Source organism: Balaenoptera ricei, chromosome 11 (assembly GCF_028023285.1).
Source record: "Balaenoptera ricei isolate mBalRic1 chromosome 11, mBalRic1.hap2, whole genome shotgun sequence".
In the NCBI taxonomy this organism is placed as follows: domain Eukaryota; kingdom Metazoa; phylum Chordata; class Mammalia; order Artiodactyla; family Balaenopteridae; genus Balaenoptera; species Balaenoptera ricei.
This window is the reverse complement of record NC_082649.1, coordinates 10,967,835-10,993,027: the sequence shown is the minus strand read 5'-3', so window position 1 is coordinate 10,993,027 and position 25,193 is coordinate 10,967,835. Positions and strand designations below refer to the sequence as shown.

Here is a 25,193-nt window from a genome sequence, read left to right as displayed (position 1 = left end):
CAGTTATACACGGGATACTACTCAACAACAGAAAGGAACTAATTACTGATAAAACAACGTAGATCAATCTCCCAGCTATTACACTGAAGACAGACACAAGACAGAAGGAAGTCAGATGAAAGGCAATGCTTATTGTATGATCCCATTTATATGAAGTTCAAGAACAGACCAAATTAGGCAATTCCCTGGTGGGCCAGTGATTAGGACTCCACGCCCTCACTGCCGAGGGCCAGGGTTCAATCCCTGGTCGAGGAAGGAAGATCCCACAAGCCATGCAGTGTGGCAAAACGAACATGTTCTATATCTTGTTTGGGTGGTGGTTACATGAGGTATATAATTGTTAAAAATCATCAAATCGAAATAAGATCTGTGGATTTTTATTACATGCAAATTATACCTCAAAAATTACAAAGGGCTTTCATTAAATAAAGTTTGTGCCATTGTTTATTTAACCATTCCTCTGTTGGACATTCGTTTTTTTCCATTTTTTCACAATCATAAACTATGATACAATGAATATCTTTGTGCATATATTAGGTTGATCCACATGAAACTACCAATCTTCAACATTTCGACCTATAAAAATGACAAGTTCGTATGGTCCAATCTAGTAGATTTTTAATATTTTGGACTATTCTCTTAGGTTAAATTTTCAGAGTTGGGTGACTTGAGCAAAATTTACGACCGTAAAACACTTTTGTACATATTGCTAAATTGCTTTCCCTACCAGTTCTATAAATGTATAATTCCTACTAACCTTTTATGAAAGTGTCTACTTGCACCTTAATATTTTTAATTCTTTATATGTTGACAGCCACTTCCACAGCCATATGCCCTCTCTTCTCTCTTACCAGCACTTTGTAGCTCTCTTATGGCTCATAACACATTCTTCTTCCCTCATGTATTGTATACATATGGGTGGATAAGAAAACAACTCCTAGAGGACAAGGACAATCTCATTTTTCTTTGCATCTTCTAGGCTGGTGCCTTGTGCATTTCATTCCTTCATTCAAGAAACAGTACAGAGTTCACACAACGGACCAGTAACTGAGACAGGTGCAGTAGGCATTCAAAAAGCTCACTGAACTGAATGCCGCTAGTATCAGGTATCCTTTTATACCAGTAGATCTCATTTGAAACTCAAGCCCTTACGTTTGAAATTCCCAGATTGAGACTTTCTCACTTCTATGATACACTAATCCGGAAACAAGCTCTGAAAGTTTAGATTTAAATGTGTGGACTATGTAAGCGCTGTTCCCTCGGCCCTGTTAATAATTCCTTAAAATGCACCCCAGCGCTAACACATTGGGGGACTTCGGACGGGGAAAGTCAGGAAAACCCAAGGCAGCCCGGTGGTGCACGGACTTTTCATGGGCTTCTGAAGGGCGCCAGGGTAACTATGTCTTTATAAGGACATCCGTGTATGTCCTTATAAATATGCAAATCGTGGCAGCGCCGAGCTCATTCCAGTTCCGAGAGGGCCCACACCCACCTCCTGGTCTTCCCAGTCGCCTACACCGAGCGGGCCGGGGGCTTGCTCTGGACTGGACTCGCCTCTCCCGGGGTGCCTGCTCCGCGAGATGTGCTCTGCCCCGCCCCGGGCGCCCGCCACCCAGCCCCTCCCTCAGCGCGCACCGGGAGCCCAGCCCCGCCCCCGGCGCGAGCCCGGAGCCCCGCCTAGCCGCTCAGCTCCGCCCCCGGAGAATGCCCGGAGTCCCGCCCGTCCGGCAGGAAAGCGCAGGCGCTCACGCTCGCTCCTGCCGCTGGTGTCTGGCTGGGGCCGCGCGTGACCGGCATGAGGGCGTTCGCGGGCCAGTGACCGTGTCAGGGATGGACTGCGGCTCCGTCGCGAACGAGAGGCCGAAGCGCCGCCGGCGGCTTCTGCTCTCCCTGGCCGCCGGCCGCGGTGGAGGCCCCGGAGGCCGCGGCGTCCCCACGCGCCGCCTCCCGCCCGGGCTCCTCGGCGGTCTGGGGGCGCTGCGTCCCAGCGCCCCGGCGGCCCGCGGCGGCGCGTCACGTGCCTCCCCGCTGCTCCTCCTCCTGCTGCTGCCCTCCCCGCGCCTGGCCGCTGCCACCCCGCGCCGGCCGCTGGCGGACTGGGAGCGCTCGCGCGCCGGGCCCTCGGCTGCCCCGGCGGGGCGCGGCGGCGCGAGGAGGTGCCAGGCGGGCCTGGCCCCGGGCGTCGCCTCTGCGGCGGGCGCGCTCCACCTGTGCCTCGGCCAGGTGGCCGCCCTCGCTTCCTCCAGGAGAGGTGAGGGCCGGGGCGGCGGGAGCTGGGCGGGTCAGCCGAGGTCTCCGGGCTCCTCCGGGCGTGGGGATGAAGGTCTGTCTGGTCCCGCTCTCTGGGCCACGCAAACCTGGGCTTCCTCGGGTGAAAAGACCCGAATTATTCGGAATGCGGGCACCAGGTGTCTGGCGCAAATCGTGATGGGCTGCGGCGGGATGGGGTGGGGGCGGTGCGTGCTGGCACAGCGCACGCGCGTTTGTAGAGCAGTTTTGTCAGGTGCGCAGCGTTTGGAGGCGCGGGTGAATGGGTGTGTAGGAAGCAGGCGGGTTGAGGCTCGAAGTTCTGGGAGACGAAGGGATTGTTTCACAATTTAATTGCAGACTCTCGTGGGTTCATTACTCTGCCTGGCACTTTTCTGGGAACTCGGGATGGTTATCAGTCAACAAACTCTTTTCCTTCTTGGCGCTGAATTGTAGCAGAGGAGATTAATATATTTACATATATAATAACATCTGATAAATGCTGTCGGAAAAAATAGAGGGGGTAAAGGTTAGGAGGTGGAGTGGGCCTTCAGTTGCTAATTTAAATGGAGTCCTCGGAATAAGTTTGTTTCATTGAGAAGTTGGCATTTCATTAAATACTTTAAGGAGGTGAGAGCAGTCACGGCCTGCCTGAGATTAGACTCAGTTTACTAGATTGCAAATTGCCGATTAAACAATCATCTGGGAGAATCGTTATTAATTAGCAAACTTGGCAAAAATCTAACTTTGGATAGTCTATGCATATCCATCAGTGGCTATCAGTAACTACACTGATGGCTATTTAAAAAAACGTTTTTCTCAACAGACATGCTCGGTAAATGTTAGTTGCATCTAAAATTTAAGAATACCTTTGGCTGGGGGAGAAACTGGTTGGTAGTGCAAAGAGTGAAAGCAGCTTTGTGTACAGAGGCTGGGAAATGAGTGGTGAACTCTGTCAGTGTCCTGCAGTACCTGTGAGTCTTTATTTCTGTACTTTGCCTTTTGTTGCTCTTTTTTTGACAAACTGGTAATTTGTGATTTGGTTTCCTCTCATAATTTCATCAGCTAATGAGAATTTTGTCCCTTTGTCTTCAGCCTAGTGGTCTGTTTGGTGTCCAAGGTTCTCAGTAGAGCTACTTAGACTTAAGGATGTTTATGAGTAGGAAATTTGTGCTCAGTTTCCTCCTCTGTCCAGGGCTAACTTTGGGCTTCTTTTGTATGTGTGTTTTCATATCCTTTTGATATGCTGAAGGTCCCCCCAAAGGAGAATTACATATTACACTTTAACATAGCTCTCTTTACTTGTTTCCCGGTTATTAGTGGAAATTCATAGTTCTTGGGCCTCGTTTTGTTGTCACAATAAAGGAGGAAAAGTGAGTCAGAGGTGTTCCCAGTGCCAGAGTACTGCTGTGTCCCCAGGCGCTGCCCTATGATAGAGGCAAGACGGAATTCACCTACCATCAGCCAGAGTTGGAGGGCCAAGTGGCAAGTGACCAGGCCCTTTCTCCTCTTTTCAGCCGCAGTATATCTTTGAAATATGCTTGCAGTTTTGTTTTAAATCACATGAATGATTATTGTTTTTAGAAAAAAGGAATTTGGGACTAGAATAATCCCGTCACTTTTCACAAGCCAGCTCTAGACCCAAATGTTTTCAAGCTCCCTGACCCACGGGACAGTCCAGCACGGTTCTGAAGTGAGCAGGGTGGCTTGTAAAGAGCCCTGTAAGAGGTGCAATCATTCATTCATTCAATTATCTGCCATCCAGCTCGGGCTGTTCTGTGTCAGGGTCTCTTCTCATGCAGGCCAGTTTTTGCCCAGGGCTGGAGATAAAGGATGAACAAAGAGGTGCCAGATTTAAGTGAGCTCACTTACGTGGAAAGGAAAGACCATAGGTGAAGAGCAGAAAGGAGTTCATCTCAAACTTTCTTTCTAGATAGTCTCTAGATTTGGATCTTAGAATTCATACAGTTGAATTTTCTTTTAAGTTATTTCTGGCCTGCAGTATACCAGGCCCTCTCCTAGTGACACAGAAATAACTGACTGGCCGCTCCTGGGGAGCTTGGACTAATATACAGACATGGGAATAAACGTAAGTGCTGTGGTAGAGCTATCTGTACTGGGCTGAGAGCACAGATAAGGAAGCAATAAAGGTTGCTCCCTGACCTGGGAGGAGGTAGCAGAGAGAACCTTACAGGGCAGCATAATGCCCTGCCCGGAACATAATGGATGCTTAGCACGTTGTCACATTAGATGAGGAAAGGTAAAAAGGATGCTTGTAATTTACCAGTTGAGAAAGGGGAGCAAGCCAAGCTTAAGGAAGGAGTACCAAGGTCTGCACGTGCAGGAAACAGTAGTTTAGGTGGCTAGAACAAAAGTTGAAAGGATAAGTGGCTAAATTAGGACAGGCTTTGTTTGCCTTGCCAAGGGCCTTACACTATAGGCTAGTGCTTCTTTGAACCTAAGCACCATCCCGCCCACCTTTTTTTTAGCCATTAAACACACGCATGCATACACGAGTTGTTGCATTTTATATTTTGTCAGTCTGCAAACCGTGTTTGGTACAGAGTGATTCCTGGCTCTCTGGTACTTACCTTGGTGCAGACTGTGGCCACAGCCACCCCGCTCTTTCCACGTTGCTAGTCATTTGGGAACCACTGCTATCGTCTTACAGAAAAGCAGCAGATCTGTAGGGTCCTGTCCATGTCACATTTTTTGCTTACTTGGAATTTCCTTTGAGTGTTTAGGGGTTGAGAATAAGAGTTGATTAGCTGAAGTATTTTTCTGGTCATTTAGGACAGGTACTGAGAAAACCTTTGAACTTTGAGTTAGTAGATGACTATTCTGTCCTCTCCCACTCTTCTACAACACCTGGCATCATGGAAAAGTAAGAACAAGTATGAAGCAAGATTTTTATATAGCTATGTTTATTACATTTAAATGAAAGATTTTTTTATTTTATATTATCTATCTCTGTTTTTCTTTTTTCTTTTTCTGTCAAAATGTCTTTTTTAGTGTGATTGTAAGGAGCTGTTATGTTTAAATGTCCTTTCTTGCGAAAATTACAAGTTCGCATTGCAGTTCTATGTTTTTTTAAAGCTGTTTTTTGTGGCTTGTGGAACACAAAAGCCAGGAAACCATTACTCTACTACCTCCTTCAAAGGAGCACCTTGAAACAGGTTTACAAAACAGGTTGGATCTGTGGTTAAACGCACAGAAATCCATAGCAAAGGTAATATATAAATTGTTAGAACACATCTCTCCAAAGGTAGGCTTTTGCAAAGACAAGGAAAGAAAACTACAGACCAATATCTTTATGAAAACACTAGCAAACCAAATCCAGCAATATGTAAAAAGGAGTATACACCATGACGTGGGATTCTGTCTCAGGAATAGCAGGTTCACTTAACATCTGAAAATCTATTCATGTAGTACACCATATCCACAACATACAGGAGAGAAACCACATGATCATCACAAAAGACAAAGAATTTGACAGAATTCCATACCTCTTCGTGTTAAAGAACACTTGACAAGTTTGGAACAGAAGGGACCCGCCTCACCTGATAAAGGGCATCTGAAATACCCACAGCTACCATCATACTTAATGGTGAAAGAAGGAGTGTTTTCCCTCCAAAGTCCGGAGCAAGGATGTCTGCTGTCACCATTCCGTTCAACACTCTACTAGAAGTTCTAGCCGGAGCAGTTGGGCAAGAAAATGAAAAGGCATCCAGATTGTAAAAGAAGTAAATTATCACTGTTCACAGATGACATGACCTGGTAACTAGAAAACTCTAAGGAATTCACTAAAAAAACTATTAAAGCTTATAAACAAATTTAGCAAGATTGCAGGATACAAGATCAATGTACAAATTGTACAAAAACAAAAATCAGTTGTGTTTCTATATACTAGCAACGAAAAATCTAAAAAACAAGTCCCTTTACGGTAGCATCAAAAGGAATAAAATACTTAAATTTCACCCAAAAACATGAAAGTTATACTCTGAAACCTACATATAACATTATTATAGAAATTAAAGACCTAAGTAAATGGAGAGACATCCCATGTTCATGGTTGGAAGAATTTAGTATTGTTAAGATGGCAGTACTCCCCCAAATTGACCTACAGATTTAACACAATCTCTATCAAAGTTTCAGGTGGCTTCTTTGCAGAAATTGATAAACTGATCCTAAAATTCATATGGAAATGCAAGGGACTCAGAATAGCCAAAACAATCTTGAAAAAGAACAAAGTTGGAGGACTCACTTCCTGATGTCAAAACTTACTACAGAGTTACAAGTAATCAAGAAAATGTGGCACTGGCAGAAGGGCAGACATATAAATGAATGGGATAGAATGGAGAATCCACAGATAAATCCTCCCACTTATAGTCAGTTGATTTTTGATGAGAGCCACAAGACAATTTAAGGGAGAAAATAGTGCTGGGACAACTGGACCTCCACATGCAAAAGGATGAAGTTGAACCCCCATCCCACACCATATACAGAAATCAACTCAAAAGGATCAAAGACCTAAATGTGAGACCTAAAACTGCAAAACTCTTAGGAGAAAACAGATGTAAATCTCTGTGTGCTCAGATCAGCCAGTAGTTTCTTAGATACGACACAAAAAGCATAAGGAACAAAAGAAAAAGATAAATTGGGCTTAATTAAAATTTAAAAGTTTTGTGCTTCAAAAGGCACCATCAAGAAAGTAAAAGCCAACCCACAGAATGGGAATATTTGCAGATCATACATATGATAAGGAACGTGTATCTAAAATATATAAAGAATGCTCTTAATTCAGTAATAAAAAGAAAACCCAAATTTTTTAAATGGGCAAAGGGTCTGAATGGACATTTCTTCAAAGAAGATATACAAATGGCCAATAAGTGCATGAAAAGATGTACATCTTTAACCATCAGGGAAATGCAAATCAAAACTACAATGAGATACCACTTTACACCCAATAGGACAATTATAATAAAAAAGACAGATAATAACAATGTTGAGGATGAGGAGAAATTGGAACCCTCATACAGTTAGTCCTTCAACTGATGACGAGGTAAAAAAAAAAAACATTGGCATATCTATACAATGAAATATTATTTGGCAATAAAAGGAAATAAGATGCTGACATACTACACGGTGGGTGAGCCTTGAAACTATCACTGTATGTAAAAGAAACCAGTCACAAAATATCACATATCCTAATGATTCTATTCAAATGAAATGTCCAGAGTAGGCAAATTCATAGAGACAGAATATAGGTAAGTGATTGCTGGGGGGGAGTGGGAAGATGAGGGGGTGATAGCTAGAGCGTAGCTAGAGGGTATAGGGTTTCTTTGGGGATGATGAAAATGTTCTGAAGTTGATTGTGGGATAGTTGCACAGCACTGTAAATATGCTGAAAACACTGGAGTGCACGTTTGAAATGGGCGAATCACATGTATCTAAGTTATGTCTCAATAAAGCCGTTGTCAAAAACCAGATAGACTTTTGAGGTATGCCCTGTTTTTTCATGGTGCTGAGTTGCTTTTGTTTACCATCAAACATCCACCTGTTTACCATCCACCTGTTTTGAACCGTATTGTCCTTTCCATCCTAGAGCTGAGCGTCTGTGCTGGGAGCCTGCATCTGGAGAGCAAAAGGAGAGATTTCACCTCTTCTCGGAGTAGGAAGCTCTACTTTGACACCCATGCCTTAGTGTGTTTACTCGAAGAAAATGGTAATCCTCTCTCATTTGGTTACTCAGTGCCATAGAAAAACACTATAAGTTAGGACTTCCCTTATGATCTTATCGAATTTCTCATATTTCTCTTTGACTTTTTAGTCTGTAGGTAATCTTTTGGTCAGTCTCCATTTTTTAAGTCCTTGTTTTTTGTTTAAGGACATTTTTGCTTCATCAGTACAATTGAGACTTTTCTCCCACATATTCTCTTTGTCCAAGTGAAGCGTATGTTTATAACATTACTCTGGAAGTATGGTGTTATAGGTGAAAAATTAGACATAAGCCAGCAAAACTCAGGAACGATTCCTATGACAGCTGTCTAAGCACAAAAGTGATAGTTTTATTCCTGTGCATCTTGTGTGCTTTAAAATTTTTATGAAATTAAAATGTTGCTGAGCAACAATTACTGATAATTTCAACTTGTGATTTTTTAAAAAATATTCAGACTTTTTCTCTTACTGCTGTTGAGTTAACTAATGTAAAAGATTGCTCTGACATGTATGACAGTTATTGAAAGTGCACTTAGTATATAAGTAGCATTCTCATATTTAATCTTATCTAGACAAATATACAATTTAATACACATTATAATTCTCTCTACTGTGACACATATATTCTCAAAATCAGAATCTCAGATATCATAGCTTATGTCTGAAATAAATCTGTGTTTTGACTTTATTGTATAGTTATTCATCCTGTTGTGTGTGTTCATATCTGAAAAGCTGCCCTGTGTAGACATGCTTTACGTGCGCAGGACACCGTGTTGGGGTGGATCTTTCTGTGCTTACGTGGGACAGTTAGCAGCTCTGGGTTCGAGCTCTGCCGCGTTCCAGCTGCGTGGTCTCACAGTCCTTTCTGCCTTCTCAGTTCCCATTTCCCCCTTGGTAGCGTGGGCATAATAAGAATTCCAAAGAGCCCTTTGAGTATTAAGTAATGTACTTGAATGCACTTTGGGAAAACTGTCACATGCTCTGTGATAATTTTTACAGCTTTTCTTCTCAAACTTGAAACAGTTGGCCTTTTTCACCAAGACTTCTTTTAGCTCAGAACTTAAAAAAGAAAAGTAAAAGTGAGAAGAGGGGCATCTAAAATTATCTTGTTAAGCAGAAGTCTTTCTACTTTTCTTTTTCTTTCTTTCTGTTTCTTTTTCTTTTTTCTTTTTGATGGACCTGTGTTCTTGTATTCAAAGTAACCAATTGTAAAAAGACATCTTAGAGATAATAGGGGCATCTCAACGTACACTAGATGTTTGATGATATTAAAGGAACATCATTAATTTAGTTAAGCGTAACTATGGCCAGATAGCTGCAGTGGTCCCAAATCCTGTTTCCCAGTGAGAGGTGGTATTTGTTTCCCCTCCCCTGCTTTCAAAATCCATTTATGTATTATTTTTGACAAATTAAAAATAGCAGATGTTGAATGTTTAAAATGTGATGTTTCAGTATATGTATTGCCTGCTTTTCTTGATTTTCAAACCCTGGCCCATGAATATTTGCATATTTCAAGACCAGTGATGTGAAGGCCCCACTGGATGTAGGGTGTGAAGGTGCTTACATGAATGATGGGTGTCTGTGATGGCTGAGTTAGGATAAGGCCAGGAAGGACCCCTCAAGAAATGTTCCATCCTTTATCTCTTTTTCTCTCCAGAGTTATGTCTCCTGATTTACAAAACTGTCTCTGTGTCTGTAATCTCACTAGCCCTGATTTCTGTCCCATTCTCTCATTCCTACAAAAAATTAATTTGCGTATGGCAACCCAGGAGGTTTTCAGGCTTCTCCTTTTCTTATCCTTTCTCCTCCTATAGGTGGTTCTAAATTATAAGTCTTTAAAGTTTCTTTTCTTATCAGCGTAAGTTCTCTTTGGTCTCCCTCTTTCTTTTCTTCATAATTCCCAAACCTAATTATGTTTAACTATGAACTCTTATTAATAAGTTTTACAATTTTCAAAAGACATGTTCGTTTTTTAAAAATTAGGGAGACAGAAAAGAAACAAGAAAAACTACTCTGAATCCCAGTACCAGAGTTAAACAGTGTTCACATATGGGTGATTTTTTTCTAGCTGTTCATGACCCACACCTTGAAAATTAAAGGATTTTGAATAAAGTGAAAAGAGTAGGTCTTTGGAGGTCTTTTTGTCTCCTTTAAATTTGTTGCTTTGTTTTTTTTGGGTTTTTTTTTATTATAAAAAAATGCTTAATCTCATCCAAATTGAATCAGTTATAACTTTATCCAAACAAATATGCCATGGATTAATTACAAGAATCAGTAAATTCTTCTGAAGTTCTTATAGCTGGAAGTATTTAACAGAAAGAATTGTATTCCAGGGACTTATGCATCTTAAGCATTTAAAATTAAGCATTTTAATTAGAATTTTCAATGTGAAATATGTTACTACCTAAAGTTATTAAAATCAGCACTGCTGAGTTGAGTCTTTATTAAAAACAGTAGCACTGCTGAGTTGAGTAATTCAGTTCAGCAGCATTTATTGAGTATAAAAGAATATATTTTTTCCAGTTTGAGCCCCCCTCAGTCGTGATTGAGGAAAATTATGGAAGAAAAATGTAAGAGCCAATTTTGTCTTTTAACATTAAGTAAATTAACAGCTGAATTATTATTTATGTAGCCACTGATTTGACCAATTTGTGCTGGAAATAAAATAAATAAGCTTTCTCTACTTAAGTAAATTATTTTTTACTAACATATACATTTTGAAATTAAGGAAGTCACATCCATTGTAGAAAATTTAGACAACACAGTTACCTAGAATCTTTGTTAAATTACAGAAGAAATAAATTGTTTCTATAATTTTGAGTCTTGCATCTTTTCACTTGACCTTGTACTGCAGGCATCCCCTGTGTCATTAGGCATTCTCTTTTTGAAAACATGGTTTTTGATGGCTAGGAGGGACGTCAGAGCTCAGTCATCCCAACCCCTCATTTTACATGAGGAAACACTCCGATGTGTCCTACTTGTTCCAAGTGACAGACACAGCACAGCCTGTGGCTAGACTCTACCTTCCTGCTACACTAGGCTTTCCCGCTGCTTCTGAATTCAGACATCCACCTGCATGTGTAAGTTTGCATTCTCTCCCTTTTCTATGAAGGATTTTTTTATTCTGGCAACTAGAGTCTCCTGAGTGTCTGTCTTTGTGTGTTTGCCTAGGGTTTACTACTCAACAAGCAGAAATCATTGTCTCTGCCTTAGTCAAGATCATGGAGGCCAACATGGATATCGTCTACAAAGATATGGTCACCAAGATGCAGCAGGTAGCTTTGCTGGGGCACTTGAGCAAATTTGAAATCTAATGATGGGGTATTATTTGTAATATATGTTTGGGGATAATATTCTGTTGAAAAGCATATAGTAATTTTAACATAAACGAGAGACAGATGGTTACAGTGGCATAAAAAATATTTATTCGAAGCTATGTAGTCAGCTGTCATAGAATCACTATGTTTGAAAACTGACTATTCTAGTCACCATGCTTTAATAAATGGAGACGTGGCTAGAATTATAGCAGCTGGTCCTCTGACTGCCACCCTTTTAACTGTGATTCACTTGATGCCGATACTGGAAATGAGTTCTTATTCTTTTCTCATTTTCAGACAGAGGAGGACCTTGCTGAACCTCTTTCTTTGTTCCCATGTCCTTCTAGTTTCTCAATAAGATGATACTGGGTAGAGACAGTAGGAGGTGGACTTCCTAGGCCAGACTAGGTTATATGTTTTGTTTGTCTTTTCCCAGGAGATCACTCTTCAGGAAATAATGTCTCAGATTGCTAATGTGAAAAAAGATATGATTATTTTGGAGAAGAGTGAATTTTCAGCCCTCAGATCAGAAAATGAGGTAAAACTAAAGAACCACTCATATTTACCAAATGCTTTATATTAAGACATTGAGATATGATATACATACACAAAAGTGTACAAACAAGTGTATGTCTCGATGAATTTTCAGCATAGACTATCAGTCAAATCAAGAAATAGACCGTGACCAGTGCCCCAGAAGTGCTGCTGACGCCCCCTTCTGGTCACTCCTCCCACAGCGGAAACCATTATCCTGGCTAACATGGCTGTTGAGTGGTTTGGCTGTTCCAGAACTTTATCGGATGGAATCACAGCGTGTCTTGCAGTGATAGGTCATTCTTTTTCATTGTTTATAGTATTATAGGAATATGCCACATTATTCTACTGCGATGTATATTAGAGTTGTTTCCAGTCTGAGGTTATTATGAATAAGTGCTGCTGTAAAATATCACTTCATTTCTTAAAGTGTGGCGTTTGGGATCAGCGTTTAAATAAGTGCTGTCTTCGTGTCTTCCTTTATTTTCAGCCCTATTTAAAGTCCCATGAAGGAAGTTCATTTATTATCTGTTGGTCTTAATCTTATAAAAAACCGCCTACCTTTTGCTAGAAAAAGGTAAACTGTGAAACTGTCAAAGTTGTCTTGAAGTCAGTTATTTGAGGGCAGAATTAGTTAAAAGAAAAATTGAAGGAGGAATTAAAGCAGGGCCTCTGAAGGGAGATGAATATATTGAAAACAGTTGTGTTACTAATTTTATGTGGCCTTCAAGATGGATTAAGACGTATCTCAAGACACACCATGATTGTAGTACCATCCTGGCACAACAATCATTTCTGCCACTGAGACTATTCAATTATGGTTGTATTCTGAACGTGGCCAAATTTGTGTTGAATGAGGAAAGAACTTGTTCATAAATACATGTTCTAATAGTTGTTTATTATGTTTTTCTTATCTTCTAAATATATCCTTGACATTTCTTGTTAATGTGTTTTTAGAAAATGAAACTTGAACTACATCGGTTAAAACAACAAGTAATGGTAAGATCTTCATTCCTGTTTGCTTGCTTGTTTATAATTACATAAGCTTAGTAATAAATATAATGTCCGAAATACTTACATGTTCTTAAAAACTTAATCCTATGTTAAATATTTGTGTGATGTATCTCGAAAGTACACATTGGAAGATTTAACCAAGAACATAGCCAATGAATAAGTTACTGATGTCTGTAACCAAATTCATTAAGAAAATTGTGATCTAGAAGGAATGAAGTCATTTTTAAATAAAAAATTTTCTAAAATAGCCACCTGGAACCCTTAGATTATCTTAGGAGGGACTGTCTTTAGAGAATTACATGTGATTTTAAACGGCTGACTGTGCTATAGCTGTTTGATTTTTTTTTAAGTGGAAAGGACATTGATGTTAAAGAAGAAAAGGTTTTGATGAGTGTCAGAAGGAAGACTTTACTTAAACCAGAATTTAATATTTTACTTCTTTGAGTCCATCTCTGCTTTCCAAAGTTGTCCAAGGAGCAGCTTGATTCATAAATTTCACAAGGTGATTGCATTGGGAATCTTGAGGTTAAAGCAACAATAACCCACTCTAGACTGACTTAAACGTAAAAGGGGATTATTTGTATGTGTAATTGGGAAGTCCCAGCAGGGCTGACTGCAGACGTCGCTTAGCCAGAGTCTCCTGACCTCGCTAGTCTCTAGCTCCATTTCTCTGCGCGCCCCCGGCTTGGCCCATTCCCTTAGCCCCTTCGGGGGGTGCAGTGGAAGCAGCAGGTAAGGCTCACACCCTCACAGAGTTTGGGTCTCTTACTTTGGATTTCTTTCTTTCTTTCTTTGTTGTTTGCCCTCCCACTAGGATGAAGTGATCAAAGTCCGAACAGATACCAAATTAGATTTCAATCTAGAAAAGAGCAGAGTAAAAGAATTGGTATGTTTCTTTACTAAGAATATAGTATGAATTAATTTCTTTGCAGCGTGGAACATTTGGTCAAGTCTGTTTACATACCGTTCACAAGTGCTGTTAAATATTTACCTGTATATCATTGTTAGACAGTTTTTTCTTTATTTTGACTATATTTTGAATTAAGGCTTAAATTTGATGCTTTCAAAAGTAACATTAAAATTAAAATCTTGGTCAAATCAAGTTTAAATCTTGTATGTTTCAGAGATACTAAATTATGTGTCACTTAGGCATGAATAAAGAAATTAAATTCAATCTTGATCTATTTGATATTGACTTAAACCTCTTCTGGTCATGATTTTTCAAAAGTTAAGTTGATTATCTGATTTGTATAATACTAAATTATTAATATTAAATAACATTAAATTCTATGTTAAAAATTCAAGATTTAAAAAATATTTCCATATAGTTTTTTTTTAATAGAGAAATCTTAATGACTTTATTGCATTGTTTTGAAGTGCAAATTCTGAATGATTCTTGAAGTTATATTAAATTGAAATTTTCTATTAGGGAAAGTAGTGCTATATATTTGTTACCAAAAAGATATCACAAAATGTGGGTTGTAAATAAGTGGAAGGGAGATATATATATATATGACATATATATATACACGCACACATATATATATACACACACACATATATATATATGTCTGTACAACAACTTGTGGGATCCATGCCCAGGACCTAAGAAAACTGTGGAAATATTGCTCCGCTGCCCTTTGAAATGCCCGTTTATGTGCATTTCAAAGGTAATACATATAAATACAATGTTTTTCCCTCAGAGCTTTCACAGTAACTTCTTGTTTTAAATTTTTTAATTTTAAATATGAGATATAATTGACATATGACATTACATTTCAGGTGTACAGCGTAATGATTCAATATTTTTCTGTATTGTGAAATGATCACCGCAGTAAGTCTAGTTAATATCCATCACCGCACATAGTTACAAAACTTTTTTTCTTATGATGAGAACTTTTAAGATCCCCTCTCTTAGGAACTTTCAGTGGTACAATACAGTATTATTAACTCTAGGCACCATGCTGTACATTACATCCCCAGAACGCAGTTATTCTGTAACTGGACATTTGTACTCTTTGACCCCCCTTCTCCCATTTCACCCACCCCCCCCTCCCCGCCCACCTCTGGCAGCCACCAGTCTGTTCTCTGTATCTGTGAACTCGGGTTTTTTTGGGTTTTTTTAGATTCCAAATATAAGTGAGATCATAGGGCATTTGTCTTTCCCTGTCTGACTTAGTTCACTGAGCATAATACCCTCCAGGACCATCCGTGTTCTTGCAAATGGCAAGATTTTTTTTTATTATGACTGAGTAATACTCCATCGCATATATATATATACGCACTACGTTTTCTTTATTCATTCATCCATCGATGGACACTTAGGTTCCTCCCACGTTTTGGCTATTGTAAGTAATGCTGCAGTGAACATGGGGTACAATAAGTTGGATGTTTTATATGTGTTGGGTTGCCTCTAGTGACTTTTAACCCATCTGTCTTGTTCAGGCTGTATTTGAATTTATTTATTTATTAGTTAGATACCTTTTTTATCCTCAGCATAAGCAGAAATAGGGCATATACAGCATTTTTTACTAACAAAGAACATGCAGAAACTGAGTATTCACAGTTGTTCATTGTCTCCTCATTTTTCACAATTTACTTTTAACCAAAATGTGCTACAATGATAAATGAAGCTAATATTGAAATTCAAACAAGTACTTAACTGTATTTTGGAAATGCCTCTGGATTTCAAGAGTTAAGTTGAGCTTTGTTATACAGAATAATTATTATGTCCACGTTACCTGTCTTTCTAGTCTTGAAACACTTTTAACCTTGAAGATTAAATCACTTAGTATTACTAAAATATGTAATGATCACTAGCATATGACTAGTATCTAGAAGAGGAAGAACTCTTTTGGTTACCTTTGTCCTTAGGGTTGTAGACTTAGCAGGAATTCCTTATTCACTTGATTTAGGAAGATGCCTGTAGCCAACCGAGCCAGGAAGAACTTCATATAGGAGATTGGGAGATAGGGGATGTGAACATGGATTAAAGCCAGTGAGTTTATGTGACTTACTAACCTACCTGAGAAGTCGTTCTTGGTAATCCTAAATTCAGATTACTCTGAAGTGCAGGGCAGTAGTATATTAGTATGCAGCTAGCATGAATTTAACTGCACTGAGGAAGATAAAACTATTCAAACCTCTCATTCTCTTGTTTAATAAAGTTATAATACTGTTTCCACAAAATTAACTGTGGTGATATTTACAGCCAGTTTCAAGAGCAGTGTAGCCTGTAAAGTGCTTTGGGGTGCAGGGAGATGGAGCCATATAGATGTTATTTTAACAATCTTGGCAGTCTGTCATACAGAGTGAAGTAAGTCAGAAAGAGAAAAACAAATACCATATGCTAACACATATATATGGAATCTAAAGAAAAAAAATGGTTCTGAAGAACCTAGGGGCAAGACAGGACTAAAGATGCAGACGTAGAGAGTGGACTTGAGGACACGGGGACAGGGAAGGGTAAGCTGGGACGAAGTGAGAGAGTGGCATGGACATATATACACTACCAAATGTCAAATAGATAGCTAGTGGGAAGCAGCCGCATAGCACAGGGAGATCAGCTTGGTGCTTTGTGACCACCTAGAGGGGTGGGATAGGGAGGGTGGGAGGGAGACGCAAGAGGGAGGGGATAAGGGGGTATATGTGTATGTATAGCTCATTCACTTTGTTGTACAGCAGAAACTAACACACTATTGTAAAGCAATTATACTCCAATAAAGGTGTTTAAAAAAAAACCATGGCAATATCAAGACTTAGGTTTTTCTTTTCTCTTGTGGTTGAGTCAATATTGACTCAGTGAAAACTGGAGTTTTAAGGGGTGCAGAAAATCCCATTCCACCCTGCCCTCTGGTGGTGATCTGGCGCATAGCTCGCTCGCGCGCGCTCTCTCTCTCCCTCCCTCTCTCTCCCTCTCTCTCCCTCTCTCTCCCTCTCTCTCCCTCTCTCTCCCTCTCTCTCCCTCTCTCTCCCTCTCTCTCCCTCTCTCTCTCTCTCTCAAACCCTGGAGTTGAGCATTCTTTGGTCCTGCAACTAGTTCTTGGTTTGGGGTTTTGGGTTTTTTTCTTTTTTTTTACTCCTAAGCAATGCTGTTTCTATACTTTATCCCCCTGGTAGTCACAGGGGAACACAGTATAGCTAGAAAGTTTCTAGATACTTCAAAACCATTATTTTTTTCCCCTATAACAATGTTAATTTATTGAAGTTTTTTAATTCTTCACTTAAATTATAGATTTTCATTTGCTCAGTTAAATCCTAACGCCCACCACTTAGGAAATGTGTCTGATTTTGGTCTCAATGTCAACAAAATTGCACAATATCTTTGCACAGATATTAATAGCCAAAGGCAAGATACCATTTTAATTCTGGGTAGAACTAGTCAGTTCCCTTAGTAACACTGGATTGTGACAATGCCCATGTGGGTTTGTTTTTTGTTTTTTTCCATTAAAACCAACGTGTGATGGTTTAGTGTATTTCTTGTATTTGTATATTTACATAGTGTTTTATAATCACAAGGCAACATCTATGTCACAGAATAATATTCCTTGAAACTATTTTTTTCCCAACTTTATGTCTTTTCTCTCTTCTGTCTAAGCCTCAAATAGTGACCAATTTTGTTTGTGGTTACAATGGGATAGCTCCTAAATTGAATTGTTACCCCACTTTTTTCAACCCTCTCAAAGCCAAAAAGCATATGTCCATCTAAATTGGTCCCAGGGAATGCTGTTATAATAGTGGGAGGGACCTAGAGACATCCCAGCGAAGAGATGAAAAGAGAAAACCAGCAGAGGGTGGTGGAGGATGATAAAAGGGAATCCAGATGTTGGAGCGATGAGTGAATATAAATAAGGAACCGCAAAACACAGATCAAAAGGAGAAGGCAAGTAGGCTACTTTACCCTAGGGGTGGCTTCTAGTGGTACGTATTCTTGGAATTACTGAGACCAAAATATTTAAGGCACCAGAGGAGGAGGAGGAGAGAGAGAGGAATAAATCAGAATCTGACCTATGTTACGTGTTTGTTTCAGTATTCATTAAACGAAAGGAAGCTGCTGGAAGTAAAAACAGAAGTGGTATCATTGGTAAGAAAAGATTCACTTTTCATCTTGCAGAACTGAAACTCTACCCTTGAAGCACCATCCCCTCCTTTTCTTCCTCCCCTGGCTGCCACCATTCTATTTTCTGTTTATGAATCTGACTATTCTAGGTCCCTCATGTAAGTGGAATCATACAGTATTTGTCCTTTTGTGACTGGCTTGTTTCACTTAGCATAATGTCCTCAAGATTCCTCCATGTTGTAGCGTATGTCAGAATTTCCTTCCTTTTTAAGGCTAAATAATATTCCATTGTATGGATATAGTACATTTTGATTATCCTTGTGGCCATTGTGAATAATGCTATGAACATGGGCATACAGATATCTATTGGAGTTCCTGTTTTCAATTCTTTTGGGTATATATACCGAGAAGTGGAATATCATAGGATTTTTTGGTACACAAAATACTTAATTATCTTAATGAAACTTTAAATCTCAGTGATTGAAGAATAATAAGGAATGGAGATGTTTTATTACATTTTTAGCTTATGGCATGCATAACTTATTTTCCATCCTGTATTACCTGGGACCTCTGAAACCTGCAAGAGACTTCCATGAGAGAATACTGAACTATTCCTCTGGAATATTTTACTCATCCAGGCATTTATTTCCATATTCATTACCTGAATTATTCGCCACAGGGAACTACTTAACTTGCCCTAGGACTTGTAATGAAGTATTTCCAATGCTTTTATGCATTAATGAAATGTTACAAACCCTTTATAACATCAGCCAAACTTACCACCGTTTGGGAGTTAATTGTGTATCTGGTTTAACTGTATTATATTTGGGAAAGAACGCATATAGGTCCTTGGTATAGCCAAGCCTCATAGTAATAAAACACTTGCCATTCGAACTATAAAGGAAGAAAACTTTTTAAAAATGTGAATGGAAATAGCATCAAGGCAAGCGCTGTTGCTTTTAGATTACCTAAGACTCCATTCATTTTGTTAAAGCACTTTCTGTATACCTTTCACTAAGGAATTCAGAAGGATGAGGCATGGTCGTTGCCATTGAGAACAGACCAGCTTCATAATCTTCATCTTATTTGCAGAGCAGTCTATAATTTAAAAAGCTTCCCTCCATCAGTTATCACACTTGATTCTCTAAACAGCTTATGTGAAGACAGGGCCAGTGTTAACCTTTTTCTTTGTCTCAAACAGAAGGAAACAGACCTAGAGATAGCTACAGCCCTGACCAATACAGTACAGCATGAGGCTAGCAGAACTCAGACTAAAGCCCAGGTCTCCTTAATCTGATCCTGTTGGGAAGGGACTCTAGGACTAACAGCAGAGGGGATGCATCCAAAGTGGTTTAACGCTGTGAATCTTTCTTTTAAAAGCACGCGCAGCAAGATCGGGCCATCACGCAGACAGACAGGAAGATAGATACCGAGGTTGCTGGCCTCAAAACCATGCTTGAGTCACACAAGCTTGATAATATTAAATATTTAGCAGGTAAGCCATTTTGTATCTAGATAGTTAAAACAAGCTGAAAATAAATTTAAACAAAAAAAAACCTTTTTTAAATTTTTTGGCCGTGCCACGTGGCATGTGGGATCTTAGTTCCCTGACCAGGGATCGAACACGTGCCCTCTGCAGTGGAAGCGTAGAGTCCTAACCACTGGACTGCCAGGGAATTCCCAAAATAAATAAAATTTATAAATTAAGTCAAAGACAGATATTGCATTTGATTGATTCTAACACAATTTTTTTTTCATGTTTTAACATCTCTGAAATTGGAAGGCATCTTACAATTTCCAGTAGATGGAATATCATACAATAATTGGCATTTTTTCTTTCTTTGTAAAGTACATGATTTTATTTACTACTATTGATGGAATCGTAAGTTTCATGAGATACTGTCATCGAACTATAGTTATTTGGAATTATTTTTCGTGACATTCAAGATGGAATATTTTACAGATAGTTGAGTTGTGATCTTTTCTGCTTCAATAGGTGACACTCCTTATAAGGTGTTATTTTGCTTTTGCAATTTTTGAGCCAAAAGAGGGAAGGAAGATTCATGTACCAAAAAAAACTACTTAGCCATTATTTTAACTCAGATTTAACATTTTGGATCAATCAATATTTTGAAGTCTAATAGTATTTAGAAGTAGGATTTGCTCATCAAGTTAAAGGGTATGTCCCTATGTGTTACATGTGCATATACTTTGTGACCACAGAATTTTTGTGATTCTGTACTTTTACTGAAAAGTTTTCTTGGATATTGGATGCATTTGTACTTTAAAGATGATGGTCTCAGGTGTGGGGTTTTTTAATAGGCAGGTGTTTCATGGGATGTGGCACATCAGTGAGCAAGCCAAGTTTCTTGGGTTTGGTTTTACTTTCTTGGTGGATATGTGTCTGTTTTTTTAATAAAAAGTTGTTCCCGCAAGTAATTGTTAATAGAACTAATACTATGCACAATTGTTTTTTTTCTTACAGGATCTGTATTTACGTGCCTAACAGTAGCTCTGGGATTTTATCGTCTGTGGATATAATAAAGTGTCTATTTAAAAGAGCATTTTATTGTTTTGCCTTAAAAATACCAGATTGGTGTGCTTTTTTTCCCTCATTTCCAATTTTAATGCTGATTTTTAATTTAATGCATATTATTTATTTTATGCAAATTATGGACATACAACCAAGGCAAAGAAATGAGAAATTTCATAACTGCTTCTTCCATCTTTTCTGTTTAGTTGACTTTATAACTCTGAGTGGTGGTGGACGAAGCAACAAAGACTCCACTCAGCTGGGCCAGTGAACTTGGTCTAACCTTTGGGACATACCAACAGTAAATATTTGTATAACTCTCCACAACTTTAAATCTTTTGTTTTAATCGAGGATTTGGGGTCTCCAATTAAAAGGCACAGGCGCTTTACTAAGTGCTGAAGAATCATTGTAACCAAACCTAGAGCCCTGAATCCTCTTCACCTACTGACCCAGACCCTAATGCCAGCCGGTCCCTGTGTTAGAGGTTGAGTTTCAAGTCCAGTTGGTCGGTAGCCTCATGCTACGTTGTACTTTACGCCCAAAAGAGATTTTTTTCTTGTAATTTCCATTGTCTTAGTTATTGTTCTGTTCATTTTCTGTGTGCCTTCCAGCTAGAAAATCTTGTTGCCTGATGAAGCATTGTGATTGGGATGCAGACTCTCTCAGCCTCCTAGAGTGGTAACTTCCTCTCCCTCCCTCCCTCCCTCTCACTTGGCCCCTTCTCCTCTCCTCCCTCTTGGTGGGAGAGTTGTCACAATGCTCTGGGTGTGGCAGTGCCTCCCTAGAAAACAGGCTCGCGTGGAAGTCTACTTCAGTCTGTGGGACAGGGTTTCTTCCTTCTGGTCTTCGTCAGCTTGTTATACAGGGGAGGCACAAGGTGTAACTTCTGTAGCAATACCTAGATACGTGGATAGTGCACGTACTTTTCAGAAATGTCTCTAATGAATACGCCTTTGCCCGTTACAAGCTCAGGTCATAGGCTTTGAAAATTAGATAACTGTCATGCCAGGTATCATCCTAATCTAGGTTGATTTCTTTGGTTGTTAAAGACATTCTCATACCAACCTTACCTCTGTATTTAAAACAAATTCCAAGATACAACTGGGGGTATTTTGGAGACGCACGTTCTCATCTTACTTGAATGACCTGCACGTAGAGAGAATAGCATTTGAGAAATGATGACAATGGCAGCTTCCTGTCTTTCTCCACGTGCACGCGTGTGCATATCACCTGGTCCAGTGGAGAAACCACATAGAGACTTCTGGATCAAACTGGTACAAGTACCCATCATCACTGTTCCATCCACACTGGTGAAAAGTTACCCTCTGTCCTTTGGGTGTCATTTCTAAACTTTGTAAAGTGTAAGTCATTGCCTTGTTTGAAACATTTGTGTAGCATAAAGATTCTGAGCTCCAGATAAGTATAAACATCAAGTACTTTGGCATGAGTGGTGTAAGTTTCAAAGTGAATAATAATCTAATCTTTTTTCAACTAGATCCAAAATTATCTTAACAGGCTCATAAAATATTTTATAGATATATTCTTCCCCTTTCAGAGAAGGAGCCCCAGAAAATACTGTACATTTAACAATTGCCCTAAGTATTAAAGAGTTAAATAAATGACATCCCATTAAGACCACCTTTGCAATATAACTTTGGCTAGTAGGAGCTTGAAGGAACTTGGAGCACAGACACTCCTCCAAAAAAAAAAGAATCCCCAAGAGGGAAAAATACCGTGTGCAATTCTGTTTCAAAGCAAATAATAACTTTTATAGGTTAAAAACAGAAAGTGAAGTGACCTTATAGCCTGACAAGATATTTTTTAAATAACATTTCAGTTGGGTGACTCTGTCCTCTGTCAGAAGTATCCCAGATGACATTCCTGCTGGTGATGATGGGGGCCACATCAGTCTGTCAGTTAATTTGGACCACTGATTTTGCCACAGAGTTCTCTGCGGTACAGAACAGCCCCCCACCTTCCCTGCCTTGAGAACTCTCCTTTTGGTGACCTGGATTGCATGCGTGTACGGAGGCTGGGAGGGTTCAGGACCATGTTCCCTTTCTTTAGTCACGTGTATTCTACTTGAAAAGCATAAGCGCCAGAAATACAAGTGTACCCTTCCTGGTGTGGGCCCAGACGTCTGTGAACACGTACGTGACTGGGACTGGACACAGTGTGATGGCTCCTGAGCTCACCGGGCTTAGAGGATGCGGGTCACTTTAGGAAACTCGGCATTAGCACTCATAAGGGGGAAGATGCCTGGCAGAATTCCCAGATACCCTGCGTCTAGCATGTGGGGAAATTAGCCTTAGCAAGGTCCTGAAAATTACCCCTCCAGGCACAGGTGCCTAAAGCAGAACGTCAGGTGGTCGGAATCTGTATTCCCTGTTCATGCACAAATCACTTAGGAGGTTCCTCCGCCCTCCTGCGTTCTCTCCCCTCCCCTACTCTTTGTCTTTTTTAAAGAGCTTAAACTCCAGCCCCACTCCTTTCCTGGACCCTTACTAAGCGAGCCTGTTTGTGTGTGCGGTTCTTTACAAGAAACGTGAATTTTGATTTCTGTGCTGGTCTAAGTCCTCAGCTGGTTTTGCAGCTCAGTATCTAACAAAACTCAATCTGAATGTCTTCGTCTTTTCCCTTAAGTATGCCAGTTACCTCAGCTGAGAAGTCACAAGTTCAGGAGGAAAGGCTTGACTCAAACCAGCCATCTTACTGGAATTTGCCTCTGAACTCTTTAAAAACCAAAATCCTGAGCCGCGGTGTCCCTGTCGCTGCCTGGGTGGCGTCCCTTTGCCGCCACATGGAGCCATGGGCTTTTCCCTCTGTTCCAGGCTCCTCCTTTGCAGCCTCTCCTCCTGTTAATTAGCTGTGTCAGCGTTGGCAGGCACCTCTCTTCCTCCCCCCGATATGCTGTGTTCTTAAGAATTTTGGCGTCATTTCTGAACAAATGTCATATAGATGGCACTATGGAACTCATGTCTAGAAAACTGGCTCTTAACATATGTTTATCAAATGTGTTGTGACTTTTCTGACACTAAAGCAAAAACATGTTAATCAGGAATAATTTATTCTTTATATAAAATGTTTGAGACTGTTTAGCCTTTTATCGGAATTTCATTTGGAAAATATCAGTCTTTCTACAGATTTATAACCTTTGTTCCTCTGATTATAACCCAAACCATTTCTTAACCCTTTCGTTACTTAAGCAAATATTCAATTACATTTTACTGTATAATAGAGTGGGCATAATATTTTTATGATCTAAAATAAAATATTTAATTCTCTCTATGTGACTAATATACTTTTCTATCCGTTCCAATTGAATGTGAAAAACTAGAACAACTTCTGCCTACGCTGTATTTCAATTATTCCCTCCAACTGTGAATGGTAACATTCCTATATTATTTTTTAAATCTAATACCTGAACATTTGGATTTGCATAGAGGATACGTTTGAAAGTGATTGTTTGATTTACAAAATACATTTTTATTATTCAGAAGAATTCTTTTTGCATGCTCGTGCAAAGTGCTTTAACTCCTTGCCTGAGGGGAAATGAGGTTTATACGCAAGTTTTTAAAAACTGCTGAAGATTCAGGTTACAGGTGGTAAAATCCAAATCAGACTAGCTTGAGCAAAGAACTTGCTTTTCTTGGCTTACATGATCAAAGTTCAGGAAGAGCGAAACGAAAATGCCACCAGAACTCACCTCCCGGCACCTCACGCCTCCGCTTTTTCTCTCAAACCAACTTCACGTGTGGAGGAGCAACCAGCACATGCTCTAAGACTTAGGATGAGGGAGTTCCACTTTGGAAAAGCCTGGAAGGAAGAATCCAGAGCAAGCAGCGAAGGTAGCAGCCAGAGGAAGGGTCCTGGGAGGGTCCTCCACGCTTCTGCCCCAGGACCTGTTCCGCAAACGTGCCACCTCTGAAAAGTTGGGCTCTTCTGAGTTTCCTGCAGAAGCTGATCTTCCATGGGACAGACGTCTGCTCAAGAGGAAAGCAAAGGAACGTGTTGGGAAAGTGGATAAATGAAAGCCTGGAAATTAATTTTAGGTACCATTTTCTCCAACCGTAAATCTTACTAAAGTTAGAGAGTCACATAAAAACTGCCTAGATTTGAGGGGGATCCGTAAAGTTTCTCAAAGGCCCTACATGATCTGCATGTGAAAATGGTCTTCATATGAAAATGGTGTCCCAGATGTTGGTCATCCATCTGCCTTCTCACCTCAATCCCGCTTTCACATCTGTGATGTGCAGACAAACTAAAAACCTGTTCTTTGCCCATGGGCCTTTGATTTCTTTAAAAGTAAGAAAATTGTTTTAGAGAAAGACATTTTCTAGGAACAGCTTTGTCTCTGGAGTCTAAACCCCTGGCATTCCACAGCAGAGTCTCACCACTGTTCAGTGTGCTGGTAGCCATGTCTCTACCTTAGTTCTGCAGTTTCCACTGGAGGGTCAGAGTAGGACACCGGCAAGGGATCGTGGTGGCCACCGTCAACCACAGGGTCTGAGCCCGGGCATTTCTAACAAGTAGGGAGCAGTGAGCTTCTGCTCTTTCACATGTCGCAGGTATGTAGAGAACTATTTTTAGGCCAACACGCAGGAGTAAGAAGTTGATACATGCTCACATTTTACAAGGTCCTAACTATTCCTTTCAGTTTAATCTTTTTTTTTTTTTTTTTTGCATGCAATCTATGCTTCAGTAAACCCGGATCCGTTGTGCATGATTCTGAAGTTTCAAGTCAGCTTATTAAAAAGCCCAGGAGCTGTA

General features: G+C 39.9%; 1 protein-coding gene across 1 annotated transcript; it reads left to right on the top strand.

Annotated features, from left to right (window-relative positions):
- Nucleotides 1-1,580: 1,580 nt before the first annotated feature.
- On the top strand, nucleotides 1,581-20,985 carry MCUR1 (mitochondrial calcium uniporter regulator 1). Its single transcript, XM_059937967.1, is given in 10 exon segments — nucleotides 1,581-1,741; nucleotides 1,743-2,251; nucleotides 7,853-7,972; nucleotides 11,137-11,240; nucleotides 11,719-11,820; nucleotides 12,774-12,815; nucleotides 13,645-13,716; nucleotides 17,860-17,913; nucleotides 19,270-19,384; nucleotides 20,375-20,985. Coding segments are annotated over 10 exon segments (1,335 nt in total). The 3' UTR covers nucleotides 20,431-20,985.
- Nucleotides 20,986-25,193: the final 4,208 nt, after the last annotated feature.